The sequence below is a fragment of the Protobothrops mucrosquamatus genome, unplaced genomic scaffold, assembly GCF_001527695.2.
Source record: "Protobothrops mucrosquamatus isolate PMUCROS unplaced genomic scaffold, P.Mucros_1.0 scaffold_204, whole genome shotgun sequence".
Lineage (NCBI taxonomy): Eukaryota > Metazoa > Chordata > Lepidosauria > Squamata > Viperidae > Protobothrops > Protobothrops mucrosquamatus.
In genome coordinates, this window is record NW_015386280.1 from 137,865 (window position 1) to 152,294 (window position 14,430).

General features: G+C 46.1%; 1 protein-coding gene across 1 annotated transcript in view; it reads right to left on the reverse strand.

The window, feature by feature from the left end:
* Nucleotides 1-6,474: 6,474 nt before the first annotated feature.
* The window catches only part of AGPAT1 (1-acylglycerol-3-phosphate O-acyltransferase 1), a 17,166-nt gene continuing 9,210 nt past the window's right edge, over nucleotides 6,475-14,430 (reverse strand). The window contains exons 4-6 of the mRNA XM_015826071.2: nucleotides 9,725-9,820; nucleotides 7,729-7,801; nucleotides 6,475-6,617 (exon numbers count right to left, since the gene is read on the reverse strand). Coding sequence (XP_015681557.1) covers nucleotides 6,475-6,617; nucleotides 7,729-7,801; nucleotides 9,725-9,820 — 312 coding nt within the window. The remainder of the gene's footprint in view (nucleotides 6,618-7,728; nucleotides 7,802-9,724; nucleotides 9,821-14,430) is intronic.

The following is a 14,430-nucleotide window of genomic DNA, read 5'->3' on the forward strand; positions in this document are numbered from 1 at the left end:
CCCCCGTGACAGGCCGTGGCGTCCATCCAGAGTTAAGCCTTTTTGGCTGCTTTAGTGGGAGAAAGAAACATTGTTTTAAAGACTTTGGCAAGTTTAACCTCAGGATGGGATGGGAAATTGGCGATTTGGTATATTCTACAAGCCCGGCTCCTTGGGTTCTGATGGAGCTCCAAAATGGATTCAAGAAATCAGGTTAAGCCAACAGAGTTTTGATACCTCTTTAATTTTTTTCTCCTCATTACATTTCCTTACTGAAATGTACATGCCATTCACGTGAGGGATCCGTGCCTCTTTGTCATGTTTTTCAACTTCCTTTCTGGTGAGTTGTGTAAACAGGCCACTTTGTGCTAACAGACCTCTGCCCTCCTCAATCCCTTCCAGAAAGTGGGATTACAATTCCCCAAAATCCCCAGCCAGCCTGCAGAAAGTTACTCTAAAGCAGGGGTAGTCAACCTTGGCTCTTTTATGACTCGTGGACTTCAATTCCCAGAATTCCTGAGCCAGCTTAGCTGGCTCAGGAATTCTGGGAATTGAAGTCCACGAGTCATAAAAGAGCCAAGGTTGACTACCCCTGCTCTAAAGGAATTGCTTGTGTGTCTAAACTTCTTCTTTGGGTTTGAAAGGACTTAATTCTCGCGAAGATCTATCTTTTTTGCATATTTTTATTTGGTTACTGAACACTGAATTTTAATCAGGAAGTTTCCCTGCTGTTCCTGTTCTTCCCAGTCACACTAGAATTCATCGATACTAGTTTTTTTAGACTTACTAAATCAAGTTTTTTTTTTTTAAAAAAAAAGACCCAACAAGTCAATTGAATTATGATGGCAAACAACTTTTGAGTTGTGATGGGCTTGTTACCTTGGTGGGCTGTTTTTGTTCTTCTTTTAACTTCTTGTTTTTAACTCTTTTAAACTGCCTAAAGCCAAGTGTGGGTGAGCAGCCATAAAAAAATGGAAATTAGAAATGCAAGTAAATAAATAAAATTGCTGGATTTAACAACGTACGATGGCATAATTCATGTTATTATTAACCACAGAACCGTTATGGCTGGGTTTGTTCAAAATTCTTGAAGTTGTAGTCCTAATATTTAAACCACCAGATTAAAGCCTATTTTAGAGAGTGACTTGCAACTGATCTCTTCAGCTGCAGGCAATTGTCTTCTACATTACTGATTATCCTCAAGATGTACCTTTTTTAGAATAGAATAGAGCTGGAAGGGAACTTGGGAGGTCTTTTAGTCCAGCCCGCTGTTCAAGCAGGAGAACCTATACCAGTGGTGGCGAACCTATGGCACGGGTGCCAGAGGCGGCACTCGGAGCCCTCTCAGTGGGCACACGTGCCGTTGCCCCAGCCTTGCCTCCCCCCGTGACCCCCTCCTCACCAGCAGCCCCCCGGAGGAGAGTCGCCCCCGAGTGTGGCCCACGTGGAGCAGTGCAGCCAAGGACATGGCAGCCAGCAGCGTAGACAAGACTTTGCCCTCACGCCCCATCACGTAGTTGATGCTGCGGAGCGCGGGCAGAGGGCATGGCCATGGCACTGCTGGGCGATCTGTGGCAGGCCCTGGAGGCGGTGAGTGGCCCTACGGGCAGGCGGGGTAGGGGTGGAGCAGGGGCGGGGCAGGAGGTGGAGCAGGGGCGGGGCCAGTTTTTGGGCACTCGGTCTCTAAAAGGTTCGCCATCACTGACCTATACCATCTCAGACAGGTGATTGTCTAGCCTCTTCTTAAAAATCTTCAGTTAATGGAGCGCCCACGATTTCTGGAGGCAAGCCGTTCCACTGGTTAATTGTCCTCACTATCAGGAAGTTTTGCCTTAATTCCAGGTTGCTTCTCTCTTTGTTCAGTTTCCAACCATTGTTTCTTGTCCTGCCCTCTGGTGCTTTGGTGAATAACGTGACCCCCTCTTCTTTGTGGCAGCCCCTGAAGTACTGGAACACTGCTATCACGGCTCCCCTATTTCTTCTTTTCTTTAGATTAGCCAGATCCAAGTCCTGCAGTCGTTCTTTGCAGTGCTTTTTTTTCTAAAAAAAAAAGGTGCCGGAACTTACACGTCATACAACCCGCCTTGCCTACCCTATAAGGTTCCATCCAAAAAAGGTGCCGGAACTCCGTTCTGGGCGTTCTATGGGAAAAAAAGCCCTGGTTCTTTGTATGTTTCAGTCTCCAGGCCTTTCATCATCTTAGTTGCTCTTCTCTGAATTTTTTCCCAAACTCTCAAAAAAAAAATTTGTGATATGGTGACCAAAATTGGCTGCAGTATTCCAGGTGTGGTCTTATTAGAGTTTTATATAATACTAATACTTCACATGATCTTGATTCTATGCCTCTGTTTATGTAACCCAGGATTGTATTAGCTTTTTTGGCTGCTGCTGCACACTGCTGGCTTTTGGTGTGTAAGACTTCAACTCCCATAATCCAACAGGATGTCTTGGCTAATGCTGCATCTGGCACAAACATTGGTCACATATAGCATATAAACAGCCTAAGATAGAGGCTGTATTCACACAATACATTAAACCAGAAAGCACAGTTAACAAACCACAATAACTGCATTTGTGTTATGTGTTAAGTCAAATCAAGTGCATAATGTGCTGGCTATCTTAAAATCTAATGAAATTTACTTGATTTGGGCTTTTTCACTATAGTTTGTAAACCAGTGTTTCTCAACCTTGACAATTTTAAGGCATGTGGACTTCAACTCCCAGAATTCCACAGCCAGAAATGCTGGCTGTGGAATTCTGGGAGTTGAAGTCCACATGCCTTAAAATTGTCAAGGTTGAGAAACACTGTTGTAAACTATGAGTTATGATATACTCAAGCAGTTCCCAAATTTTCTATATTTACATTACAAAGGTGGCACAGTGGTTAGAATGCAGTACTGCAGGCTAACTCCCACGACTACCAGCAGTTCAATCCTGACCAGCTCAAAGTTGACTCGGCCTTCCATCCTTCTGAGGTCGGTAAAATGAGGAGCCAGATTGTTGAGGGCAATATGCTGACTCTGAGGAAACAAAACAGGACTCTAAAATTATTATTTTTTTCTAAATGTAATGACCGAATCTTGTAGGATCATCAAATTTCAAGAGGTTTTAGTGTTCCAATCAAAATCTCTTGCAATTTTGGAAAGAAAACAATCTTGTGAGATTTTGGCCTCTTTCATTCATCTTTTTTATTTTAGTGCCCACCCTAGGACCATTTGCAATGTCTTCATGGATCATCAATGGTCCTCAAATCACAGATTTAGTTATACTAGCTATACTGCTCCTGAACAGGAAGTTTTAAAGGATAAGTTTTTTCCACCTCAACAAAAGGAATCTAGTGGGAAAAGATCACCTTCAATTAGGACAAAATCTCAGGAGGCCTTAGTTCTGTTGAATCCAAATCATGCCTTTCTTCAAAATATTATTTGGAATATTCCAAGTTATGGATTGACAAACTGCAAGTGCCCGTGTATCGTCGGATCATCCCAAGAAAAACACACACACGTCTGATTTATTGTAGTTTGCTATCTGTTCCCAAAATTTAATTTTATTTTATTGTACTAAATTGTGTCTGACTGCAACTGCAATTGAGCTTGCAATTACGGTTGTTAAGTTGTGATGGTCGTTAAGGAGGTTATCATGTGACCACATCCAAGTTCATGACCTTGTTTTTGACAATTAAACGGAAATGCAGCAGTCGTTAAGCGAACACTGGTTGTTAAACAAGCTCATTGTTCACCAGGGAGGATTTTTATTTATTTATTTTGGCCAGAAACTGGAAGTACACACCAGTTTTGAGGTAAAAAACATTGTAATAATAATACGTCCTGTGGACTTCAACTCCCAGAATTCCCTGGCTGGATTACAAGACTTTAAAAGTTGCCAAATTTGAAAAACAATGCTCTAAAGCAGGGCTTTTCAACCAGTGGTACGGGTACCACCTGTGGTACCTAGAAAAGTGGTAGTGGGGGAGGGGAATGAGCTGAACTGGTGACAGCACCGCACAAGCCTGAGCGAGAGACGGCTGGAGCTGAAGGGCTGTCAGGGCTCAGCGGAAGCGCCAGGATCAGTGCCAGGCTCCAGCTAGAGCTCGGCGCTGATCCTGGCACTTCCGCTGAGCCCAGAAGAAGCGCCGATCAGCTGGAATGTTGCAGCCTCTCCAGGGTCTTGTGATTTACATTCAGATGCTTGGCAACTGATTCATATTTATGACGGTCAGTGTCCCAGGGTCATGTGAAGTGACCAAAACCTGCTGCAACCACCCAGCAGACGGGGGGAATAAAAACTGAACACCCCCCACCCCCGCTGCCAATCCTCAACAGAAATACTCACAACAATGAAAACCTCGGACAGGAGGAAGAGCGCCGCCGGGCGGGCAGGCGTCTTGCTCGGCTGTGGCTTGGGGGGGGGCACTTTTTTCAGTGCCGGTGTAACTTCGAACAGTCACTAAGCGAACTGTTGTAAGTCGAGGACTAGCTGTACTTTATCACTTTTTTCCTTTTTTTTTTTTTGGGTCATCAAGTTTTTGACACCTTGCTAGGTGATTGGTGGTACTCAGATGTTGCCATATCCTAAAAGTGGTACAATGGGTGAAAAGATTGAAAAGCCCTGCCCTAAATAGCTCCCGACAGGGCAGACATGATAGTGCAGACACACACACACTCCTTGCCAATCAGTTACAAAGACTGAGGAAAAGACAAGCACCTGTGAGGGAGATTAATTTTCGAGGGTTTTTATTAAAAGCAGGAAGGTCTTGGGAACACGGACTTTGATAATAACGTCTCTTCACTCTTCAGCCCTCCCCAGATGGAAACTCTTTTTTTCTCCTCCCCCAAGAAGGAGCGTCTGGAAAGAGGAAAGAAAGCCCCCCCCCTCCCCCCGGGGTCACCCACCATTTGAGGGAGAGGACAGAAACCTTCATGGAAAATCCGAAGGCAGAAGAGAAGTACACGGAATATTTCAAGGAACTGCAAAGCTCACCACCCCACGAAAATCAGTCTAGTCGTCCCTGATTCAGCACCTCTGTATCTCTTGATCTCTCGTCCCGGAAGGGGCAACAATTTCCTCTTCTTCCTGGTTTCCTCTTCTCCCCAAAAGGCCCGGTCGCAAACACCCTCCCCGGTTGCTCTCAGGATGCCAATGCTCCCCCTCAAGCTTTATCAGATATGCAGGAGGCACCCCACCCCTCCCTGTGTTAATTCCATCCCGTCCCATAATACCTGGCCCAGAGGCCCCAGCCTGAGGCCGGAAACCCCCCCCCCTGCTTTTTGCAACCCTCGCTGCTTAATTTGGCCTGGGGACAAGCCCTGCCTGCTCACCCTGCCCTTTCCTTCCCTACTCAAGGCTTCCTGCCCTTTCCATCGGGAGACCGATGCCAGCTCCCCTGATTAGGCCATCTTTCACCTTGGAGAGGAGGGTTTAAGGTGTTCTCCCAACACTGAATTGGGGGGGGGGGGAACAGCCCTTCCAAGCATGGCAGGCAAGCAACCCGGAGCCCCCACATCCTACTCTCTGCCCGTTCCCCGCCCAAATCCATCCTTTTTCCTCCCCTCTCCATCTTCCACCCAAACCCACAAACAACCAAGCGGATCTCACTCTACTTTTGTCTCCTAGAAGATCCCTTCGGCTCCTTTTTCACCTGTCGGGTGGAAGTAAAAGAGGGAGATTTTCCCCTTCTTTTCTCCTTCCCTTCCCCTCCCTGGAAGGAAATAGTCCGGTCCATGATTGAGACTGAGTCAGGCTGAGCAGCCCAGGCCCTTTGCTATTGTTCTGATGGGTTGGTTAGCAATTTCCTCCCCGGAGTGGCTCCCTCTCTTTTTCTCCTTCCCCAGGCGATGGCGGGTCCAGAGTTCTCAGCACACAGAGGCCCCACCAACAGCTGGGGCATCGCCAGCCCACGGCATTGCTCTGAGTTTGAAGTTCACCAAAATTCCCCTGGTGGTCCTTGAAGCAAGCCAGGGTAAAACCTGGTCCGTGGCTCCCTCTGCAGGCTCCCAGGGGTGGCTCAGTTGCTGTGGGGTCCGTGGTTCAGCCCGGGGGAAAAACTTCCCGGAATGGGGAGCGAGCGGCACCGGCCAAGTTCAAGAAACTTAAATGGAACAGTCCACATGAACAAAACGGGGGGAGCAAGGAGGAGATGGAGGCTGGGATAGGACTGTACCATCTACCGGGGGAGTCAGAACTCTGGTCCAGAAGTGAAGAGGGCAATGAGGGTGGCTGGGATCAACTCCGCTCCCAGGTCTCCTTGCACATGCGGCTGAAGCCAGCCCCCTCCCCACCCATTTCAAGCCCCCCTCCTTTGCTGCAAGGTGCTGCGCCCATCACTTCTCTGCCAGAACCGGTTCCGATTCCTCTTCCCCCCCCTCCCCTCCGAGCGCTGCCCTCTTCTGTCTTGGTCCCGTTATCTTCAGGTTGATGGCCTGTGGGTGCCAGCTGCTCCCAGTCGCACCCCGCAGTGCTCCTGGGCCAGACCTTGGGGGGAAGCGGCGGTGGAGGTCACTGCGGGGAACCCAGCTCTGCGGAAAGCCCCTCAAAAGCAACCAACATGGCTTGGCGCACCCGATCCGTCAGGGCCGGCACGTCGTCGGCTCGCAGCCCCTTTGTGGGCACGGAGGACAAGATCTGGACAATGCAGCGTCCTGCATGAGGAGAGAAAGACGGGGCTTTTGAAAAAAGCAAGATAAACTAGAAGGTCCCACCAGAGTGTAAGCGAAGGCATTTCCCACTTCAGCAAATGTGTAAAGAGGGACATGTAGTCCAGGGGTGGAGAACTATGGCCCCGTTGTGACTTGTGGACTTCAATTCCCAGAATTCCTGTCATTGTAACTTCGAATGGTGATTAAACGAATGGTTGTAAGTCAAGGACTACACCAGAGGGGGAGAACTATGGCCCCGTTATGACTTGGGACTTTAATTCCCAGAATTCCTGAGCCAGGAAGTCCCAAATCATAACGGGGCCATAGTTCTCCACCTCTGCTATAGTCCTTGACTTACAACCATTCATTTAATCACCAAAGTTACAATGGCATTGAAAAAAAGCAACTTATGACTGTTTTTCACACCTATGACCACTGCAGCATGGTCACCTGATCAAAATTTGGACACTTGACAACCGACTCATATTTATGACAGCTGCAGTGACCTGGAGGGGTCATGTGATCCCCTTTTGCAGCCTCCTAACAAGCAAAGTCAATGAGGGAGCCAGATCCACTTAACCCTGTTACTAACTTAACAACTGCAGCAATTCGCTTAACGACCTGGGTAAGAAAGGTTGTAAAACGGGACAAAATTCACTTAACAAACGACTGGCTCGCTTAGCAACAGAAATTTTGGGCTTAATTGTGGTTGCAAACTGAGGACTACCTCTCTCTTTTGACAAACCGGATTGTTGACTGACGTTTCAGTACCAAGTTTTGTTTTTAACTTGTCACATTTCGATTATTTTTAAACTGTTTCCTGGAATCCTTGAGAAGCAGCTGGATTAGAAAGGTCACAGACAGTCCAAATAAATCTTCATTTATTTTTTTTTTTAAGCTTCACTGAATCGCCTTCTCTTTCTAGAGAAATTCTGGGCTCAACTGTGGTCATTAAGCCGAGGGCTACTTGTATAGTCTCCATTATGCCTGTGGGTATAATAACCTTGAGGTAAAAGCCACGATGGAAAGTACCAGAAAACAGCCAGGCTCACTGGTATCAGTGGGAGGTCGTTCTGCTCCCCACAAACGAACAAGAAATCAGAAATGGGGTTACCTGTAGTGAAACGCCTATCCTTCTTACTGTAGAAATCTCTATACGATGAGATTACAACAGGGATGAGAGGAACCTTGTGAGAAGAGAGAAGAAAGTAAATAGAGAGGGCTGTAAGCAGCTGGAAATTGCTCAATATATGTCAACCATTTTGCCCCTGAAAGAGAGGCTGGGCTGGGACTAGCCACCGCCAGCTGCCATTAAAGGCGGAAAACCACCTCCAAATCACTTTGTATTTTTAATGCACATCCAGCAAAATATTTCTAAAGACACTGTCTCTGCCTACCCATTTTGCACAGGGTTCAAGCCGCTTGTTTTATTGCTCAGCTGTAAACACATTTATAACACAGGTTATTTCAACAGATCTCAGGGTGTGATGCAACTGTTTAAAACAAAACAAAACAATGCTTAAGTTCCTGTATTTTTGTTTTTTAAAGGAAGGCGGTGAAGACAAGAGCTTTTTTTCCTTCATTCTGTATCTAATTGAAGGTAAAACTCTCTTTTATATTACGCGCAGTTGTTTTTTAATTTTAAACAAACATTATCAGATCAAGCAAATCTGCTTTGGATTCCTTGATGCCTAGTTGGGTAATGAAATGGTCTGCAAGCAAACAGCCAAGCTCAGAGAGCGTCACAGTTCCAACTCTTGAGTTACAAATAATCTCTTCTGTCGGTACCACACAGGGGTGTCAAACGCTTCGCAAACCTGCTTCGTCCAATTTATTTTAGCTCTGATAAAAATGGGAAGAATGTAGGGTGCGAAAACCCTCCTTTCCTAGGTAACAGTAAGGCTATTTTACTCTGTGTTGTCATCTGCTACTGTCTGCCACTGTCTTTTAGGAAGTATCTACTCCCTTTTCAGCTCATCTGGGAATTTCAGCTCTGGAGGACTTAAGTTTGCCTTCAGGGTAAAACTATTTTTTATTTTTTTTTTACAATGGCGATTAAAATTCTCCCCACGCTAAGAATTTCAAAAACCATTTCTTTTACTTGTTCTTCCTCCATCTTTAAATTTAACAGGAAAGGAACTAAGAAAAAATCAAGATGGTCCTTGAATAAATCTATATTGGAAGAAAAAGAATTCTTACAACTAGCGACAAAGGAAATGGAATTTTTCGTCAAAATAAACAAGACAGAGAAACATTGCTTCAAAATGTGTGGGGCCCGGCTAAAGCATATTTCAAAAACCATTTCTCGGGTGGGCTTCTAATGGCAGGGACATTCTTCTCTATAGGACCCCCCCCTAAATGAAGACAGATTTCCACCTTGTTGCAAAGTCACATACGCACATACCACACACATAGACATAGAATAGTCGCAGCTATCTAAACCCTCAGTTCCTGCTCTGAGCTTGCAAAAGCCTGACTAACCAGGATAATCAGTGCAATGGTCGGGCCACAGGAGAGGCCTAACCGGGTTAAACCAAATACAAGGTAATCAAACACAATGGTTGTGTTGACATAATATATAACAGTCCAAAGGCTCAGTGGGATAGTCTGGTTCATATCAAGAAGGGACTAGGGCCTTCTTCATTTGCAGCCATTCAGCCAGGCAAGGCAAGATGAAATTTCATATTAACTCTAATGCATTTCACACAAATTTTTCCAAATTTCAATAGTGCATAAATAAATCTGTTTCCAGGCTGAAGGCCTGACTGTAGTGCAATCCATGTCTTTCACCTAATATGGCTGGTTTTTCTCATTATTTGTCTGAAGCATAGTGGATTATCTTGTGTAATCAGTGCTATGTTGTCTGTTGGAATCAACTTTTCTTTTTTTTTATTAACTTCTAGGAAGTCACCATTGAAGAAATGGACATAAATCAATCCTTCTCAACTTTGAATTTAAAATGAAAGAAAGGGGGCTCATGGGCTCAAATAGCAATGAAGCCCAATCCCCCCCCCCAATATTTTAGCCTTGCTGGGTGCATCTGGCAAAGAGCTGCCAGCCATCCCTTGGAGGAGGGGGAGAGAAGGTGAGTTCACAGGGCACCCCCTTACCTGGGTTTGCACCGCCAAGTGGAAGGCGCCCCGTTTGAAGGGCAGCATGGAGCCGTTGTGATTCCTGGTACCCTCGGGGAACACCCAGACCCGAACCTGCAAAGGGAGCCCAAGGAAAGGAAGAACTGAGTCCCTTTCATCGAAGATCTCTGGCTTCACATGAAGATGCACAAGGGTTAACCCAGGGGTAGGCAAAGAGTCCCATGAGAAATGGGTGTTTTGAGAGCGGGTCCCATCAGTCGCTCGAGGTAGTCCAGTCAAGTAACGCCAACCATGAATACTAACACTACCCTTATTGTAAGGTTACAGTAACACAGTCTTGCAAGCTCTCTCCCCTCCCTTCCTTTTACTCTTGTGAAAACCAGAGATGGCTCCTTCTGGGATACTTTCTCCATCCTCGCTCTTCCTTCCGACTCAGATTTCATTTATCAGGCCATCGACTAGGCCAGGGGTCCCCAACCCCCAGTCTGTGGACTGGCACCAGCCCATGGCATGCCAGAGACCGGGCCACACAAACAAGCGAAGCCCCATCTAAGTCAGAGGTCCCCAACCATTTGGGCACCAGGGACCAGTTTCATGGAGAAAGGTTTTTCCACAGACCCGAGAGTGTGTGGTTTTGTGTGCTGCCTGCATCCAACGGATGGGGCTTTGCTTTTTCTGCACACCGGTTGCTGGCATGCCATGGACTGGGAGTTGGGGACCCCTGATCTAAGGGATACAGGCAGCACACGAAACCACGTCCCCTTCTGGTCCGTAGAAAAAACCATCTATCCACAGAACCGGTCCCTGATGCCCGAAAGGTTGGGGGCTGACAGACTAGGCCAGTGTTTCTCAACCTTGACAATTTTAAGGCATGTGGACTTCAACTCCCAGAATTCCACATGCCTTAAAATTGTCAAGGTTGAGAAACACTGGACTAGGCCGCAGCTTTCTTCCACTAGTCTCCCAAGGTCATTCTCACAGACCATTACAGCTACAGGTAGTCCTCGACTTACGACCGCAACTGAGCCCACAATTCGTGTTGCCGAGACAGTTGTTAAGCGACTCCATTTTGGCCTCCATTTTTGGCGACCCATCTTGCCACCTTTAACTGAATCACTGCAGTTGTTCAGTTAGCAACGACAGTTGTAAAGTGAATCTAAACCATTCGTTTAGTAACGGTTCGAAGTTACAATGGCAATGAAAAAAGTGACTTATGACCGTTTTTCACACTTATACAACCATTGTGGCATCCCCACGGTCAAAAGTGATCAAAATTCAGATGCTTGGCAACTGACTCATATTTATGACGGTTGCAGTGCACCGGGGTCATGTCGTCACCGATTGGAACCTTCTGACAAGCCAAGTCAATTTTTATTTATTTATGCGGTGTATGGCATTTATAGAGGTCATGCAATCTCTGATATACAAATGTAGTTTAATTAAAGCATCAATAAACATTTATATGCCTCTGTGTGTGTTTGTGTGTGTGTACATACAAACACACACACACAATGGAGATAAAGTATTAAATTAAGATAAGAAATAATACGGAGCCAGATGGGATAGATGATATAACTCGTTATCTAAGGAAGCTAACCATCTAACTCAGGGGTCTTCAAACGTGGCCCTTTAATGACTTGTGGACTTCAACTCCCAGAATTCCTCAGCCAGCATGCCTAGCTGAGGAATTCTGGGAGTTGAAGTCCACAAGTCATAAAAGGGCCAAGTTTGAAGACCCCTAATCTAACTGCTTTTGGTGTAGCTGAGGTGAGATCATCGCAGATGCCTTGAAATTTCCTGAGGGGATATTCTTGAACTATATGTGCTATAGTTTGGTTGCCATGCTCCACAGTTGCATTGCATGCAGGCTCTTGGCCAATAAGGAAGCCAGATTCACTCAACAACTGTGTTGCTAACTCAACAACTGCAGTTTGTTTTACAACTGTGGCAGGAAAGGTCGTAAAATGGGGCAAAATTCACTTAACAACTGTCTCGCATAGCAACAGACATTTGGGGCTTAATTGGGGTCATAAATCAAGGACTCCTTGTATGTTACTCCACAGAAGAGAAAACTGAAGGGAGATACCGTAGCAGACTTCACGTACTTGAAGATGTCAAATGGAGGACAGAACAAAGGGTTGAAACTCCTGAGGAACACATTTAAGCTTAGTTTTTTAGGGGGAAGAATGTCCCGAGATGTGGAATTGTCAAGCAGCAGAACCAGTTGCTCGTGATGAGGTATGGCCCCTTTCACTGGAGGTCCTGATAGCAATTATGTGACACGTTTCAGTAGATTCTGCACCAAGCAGGGGACTGGACTGGGTGAATGGGTACCTGGCTCAATAGTAATAACTGTGAGAGGGATCTCAGAGTCCTAGTGGACAATCACTTAAATATGAGCCAGCCATGTGCTGCAGCTGCCAAAAAAGCCAACACAGTGCTAGGCGGCATTAACAGAGGGCCAGAATCAAGATCACATGAAGTGTTAATACCACTTTATAATGCCTTGGTAAGGCCACACTTGGAATACTGCATCCAGTTTTGGTCACCACGATGTAAAAAAGATGTCGAGAATCTAGAAAGAGTACACAGAAGAGCAACAAAGATGATTAGGGGACTGGAGGCTAAAACATATAAGGAACGGTTGCTGGAATTGGATATGTCTAGTCCAGGGGTGTCAAACTGCCGGCCCGCGGGCCAGTTTCATCATACCGGAGCCACGCCCACCCCATTGCTGGCAACGGCGAAAAAGATCCGATACGTTGCGCGACGTCACGTGACGTCGCGAATTTGACATGTCTGGTCTAGTCTAATGAATAGAAGGACGAGGGGGGACATGATAGCAGTCTTCCAATATCTCAGGGGCTGCCACAAAGAAGAGGGAGTCAAGCTATTCTCCAAAGCCCCTGAAGTCAGGACAGGAAACAATGGATGGAAACTAACCAAAGAGAGAAGCAACCTAGAACTAAGGAGAAATTTCCTGACAGTTAGAACAATTAACCAGTGGAACAACCTGCCTCCAGAAGTTGTGAATGCTCCAACACTGGAAGTCTTTAAGAAGAGACCGGACAGCCATTTGTCTGAAATGGTATAGTGTTTCCTGCCTGAGCAAGGGGTTTGACTAGAAGATCTCCAAGGTCCCTTCCAACTGTTATTCTGTTACTTCTGAGGTCTTGTCCAATTCTGCTTCTATGAATTATGCAACGAACATTTGGCCGCGAGTAAACAGGCAGTACAGAAATTCAACCCAGTTTCCCAAAATAGCCCGTCCTGTGAAAGAGACCTTCCGCCAGAATTTGCTGCCTCATTGCAATGACTAATGGCAGAAATTGAGCCATTCGTAGATTCAGCCTTGGAGTTTCCAGCCAATACAGGTAGTCCTCGACATACGAGCCCAATTGAGCCCAAAGTTTCTGTTGCTAAGGGAGACATCTGTTAAGTGAATTTCGCCCCATCTTACAATCTTTCTTGCCACAGTTGTTAAGTGAATCGATACAGCTCTTCAGTTAGCAACAAGGCTGTTAAGTGAATTTGGCTTCCCTCATTGGCTTTGCCTGTCAGAAGATTGCAAAATGTGATCACAGGACTTCGGGACACAGCAACGGTCACAAGTGTGAACCAATTGCCAAGCATCTGAATCTGGATCACATCATCATGGGGATGCCGCAACGGTCCTTAAGTGTGAAAAACGGTCGTAAGTCACTTTTTTCAGGGGCCTTGTAACTTTGAACAATCACTGAACGAACTGTTGTATGTCGAGGGTTACCTGTATTCAGCCTGAAACTGACTGGGATCTGCTCGGCAAAACAGTCCACAGAGGTGTAATCCGGTGTTTCTCAACCTTGGCCATTTTAAGATGGGTGGACTTCAACTCCCAGAATTCCCCAGCCAGCAAGAGGAACTATATCTGACTTTTCCCTCAGGAACTCAAGCCAGGTTAATGGGAATCTTATTTCATTTTGACCACACGACGACACCCCTGTGGGGTAGGCAGAAAGAGAGGGGCTCCTGTGACTGAAGGTAGACTAGAAGCTGGTCTGAGTCTAATCCAGCATTTCACTGCTATCCCACATTGGCTGTGGGGATGAGAGGGAAGCACTGGCCTAATATCCACCAGTTGTGGCCAGGGGGCGTTGGGGGGAGGCATCGTTTTAACATATTCACTACAGGTAGTCCTCATTCTACGGCCACAGTTGAATCCAAAATTTCCTTTGCCGAGTGAGACAGTTAAGAGAGCTTTCCCCCATTTTTATAGCCTTGATTGCCACAGTTGTTAAGTGACTCACTGCCGTTGATAGTAGCACAGTTGTAATGTGAATCTGGCTGCTCTATTGACTTTGCTGATCAAAAGGTCAAAAAAGGTGATCACACAACTCAGGGGACATTGCAACCGTCATAAATATGAACCAGCTGCCAAGTGTCCAGATTCTGTCATGTGGCCCACGGAACGCAGCGATGGTTGTAAGGGTGAAAAACGTCCATCAGTCACTTTTTTTCCAGTGCCACTGTAACTTTGAACAGTCACTAAACCAGGGGTGTCCAAACTTTTTTCAAAGAGGGCCAGATTGGATGAAGTGAACGTGCTGGAGGGCCGAACATTTTTCCGAACATTCTTTGAACCATTACAATTAAATGCAAATGAATTATTTTATGCCTCTTTCCTCTCCCTCTCTTTCCTCTTTCTCTCTCTCTCTCTCTCTTTCCTTTCCCTTTCCTCTCCCCTC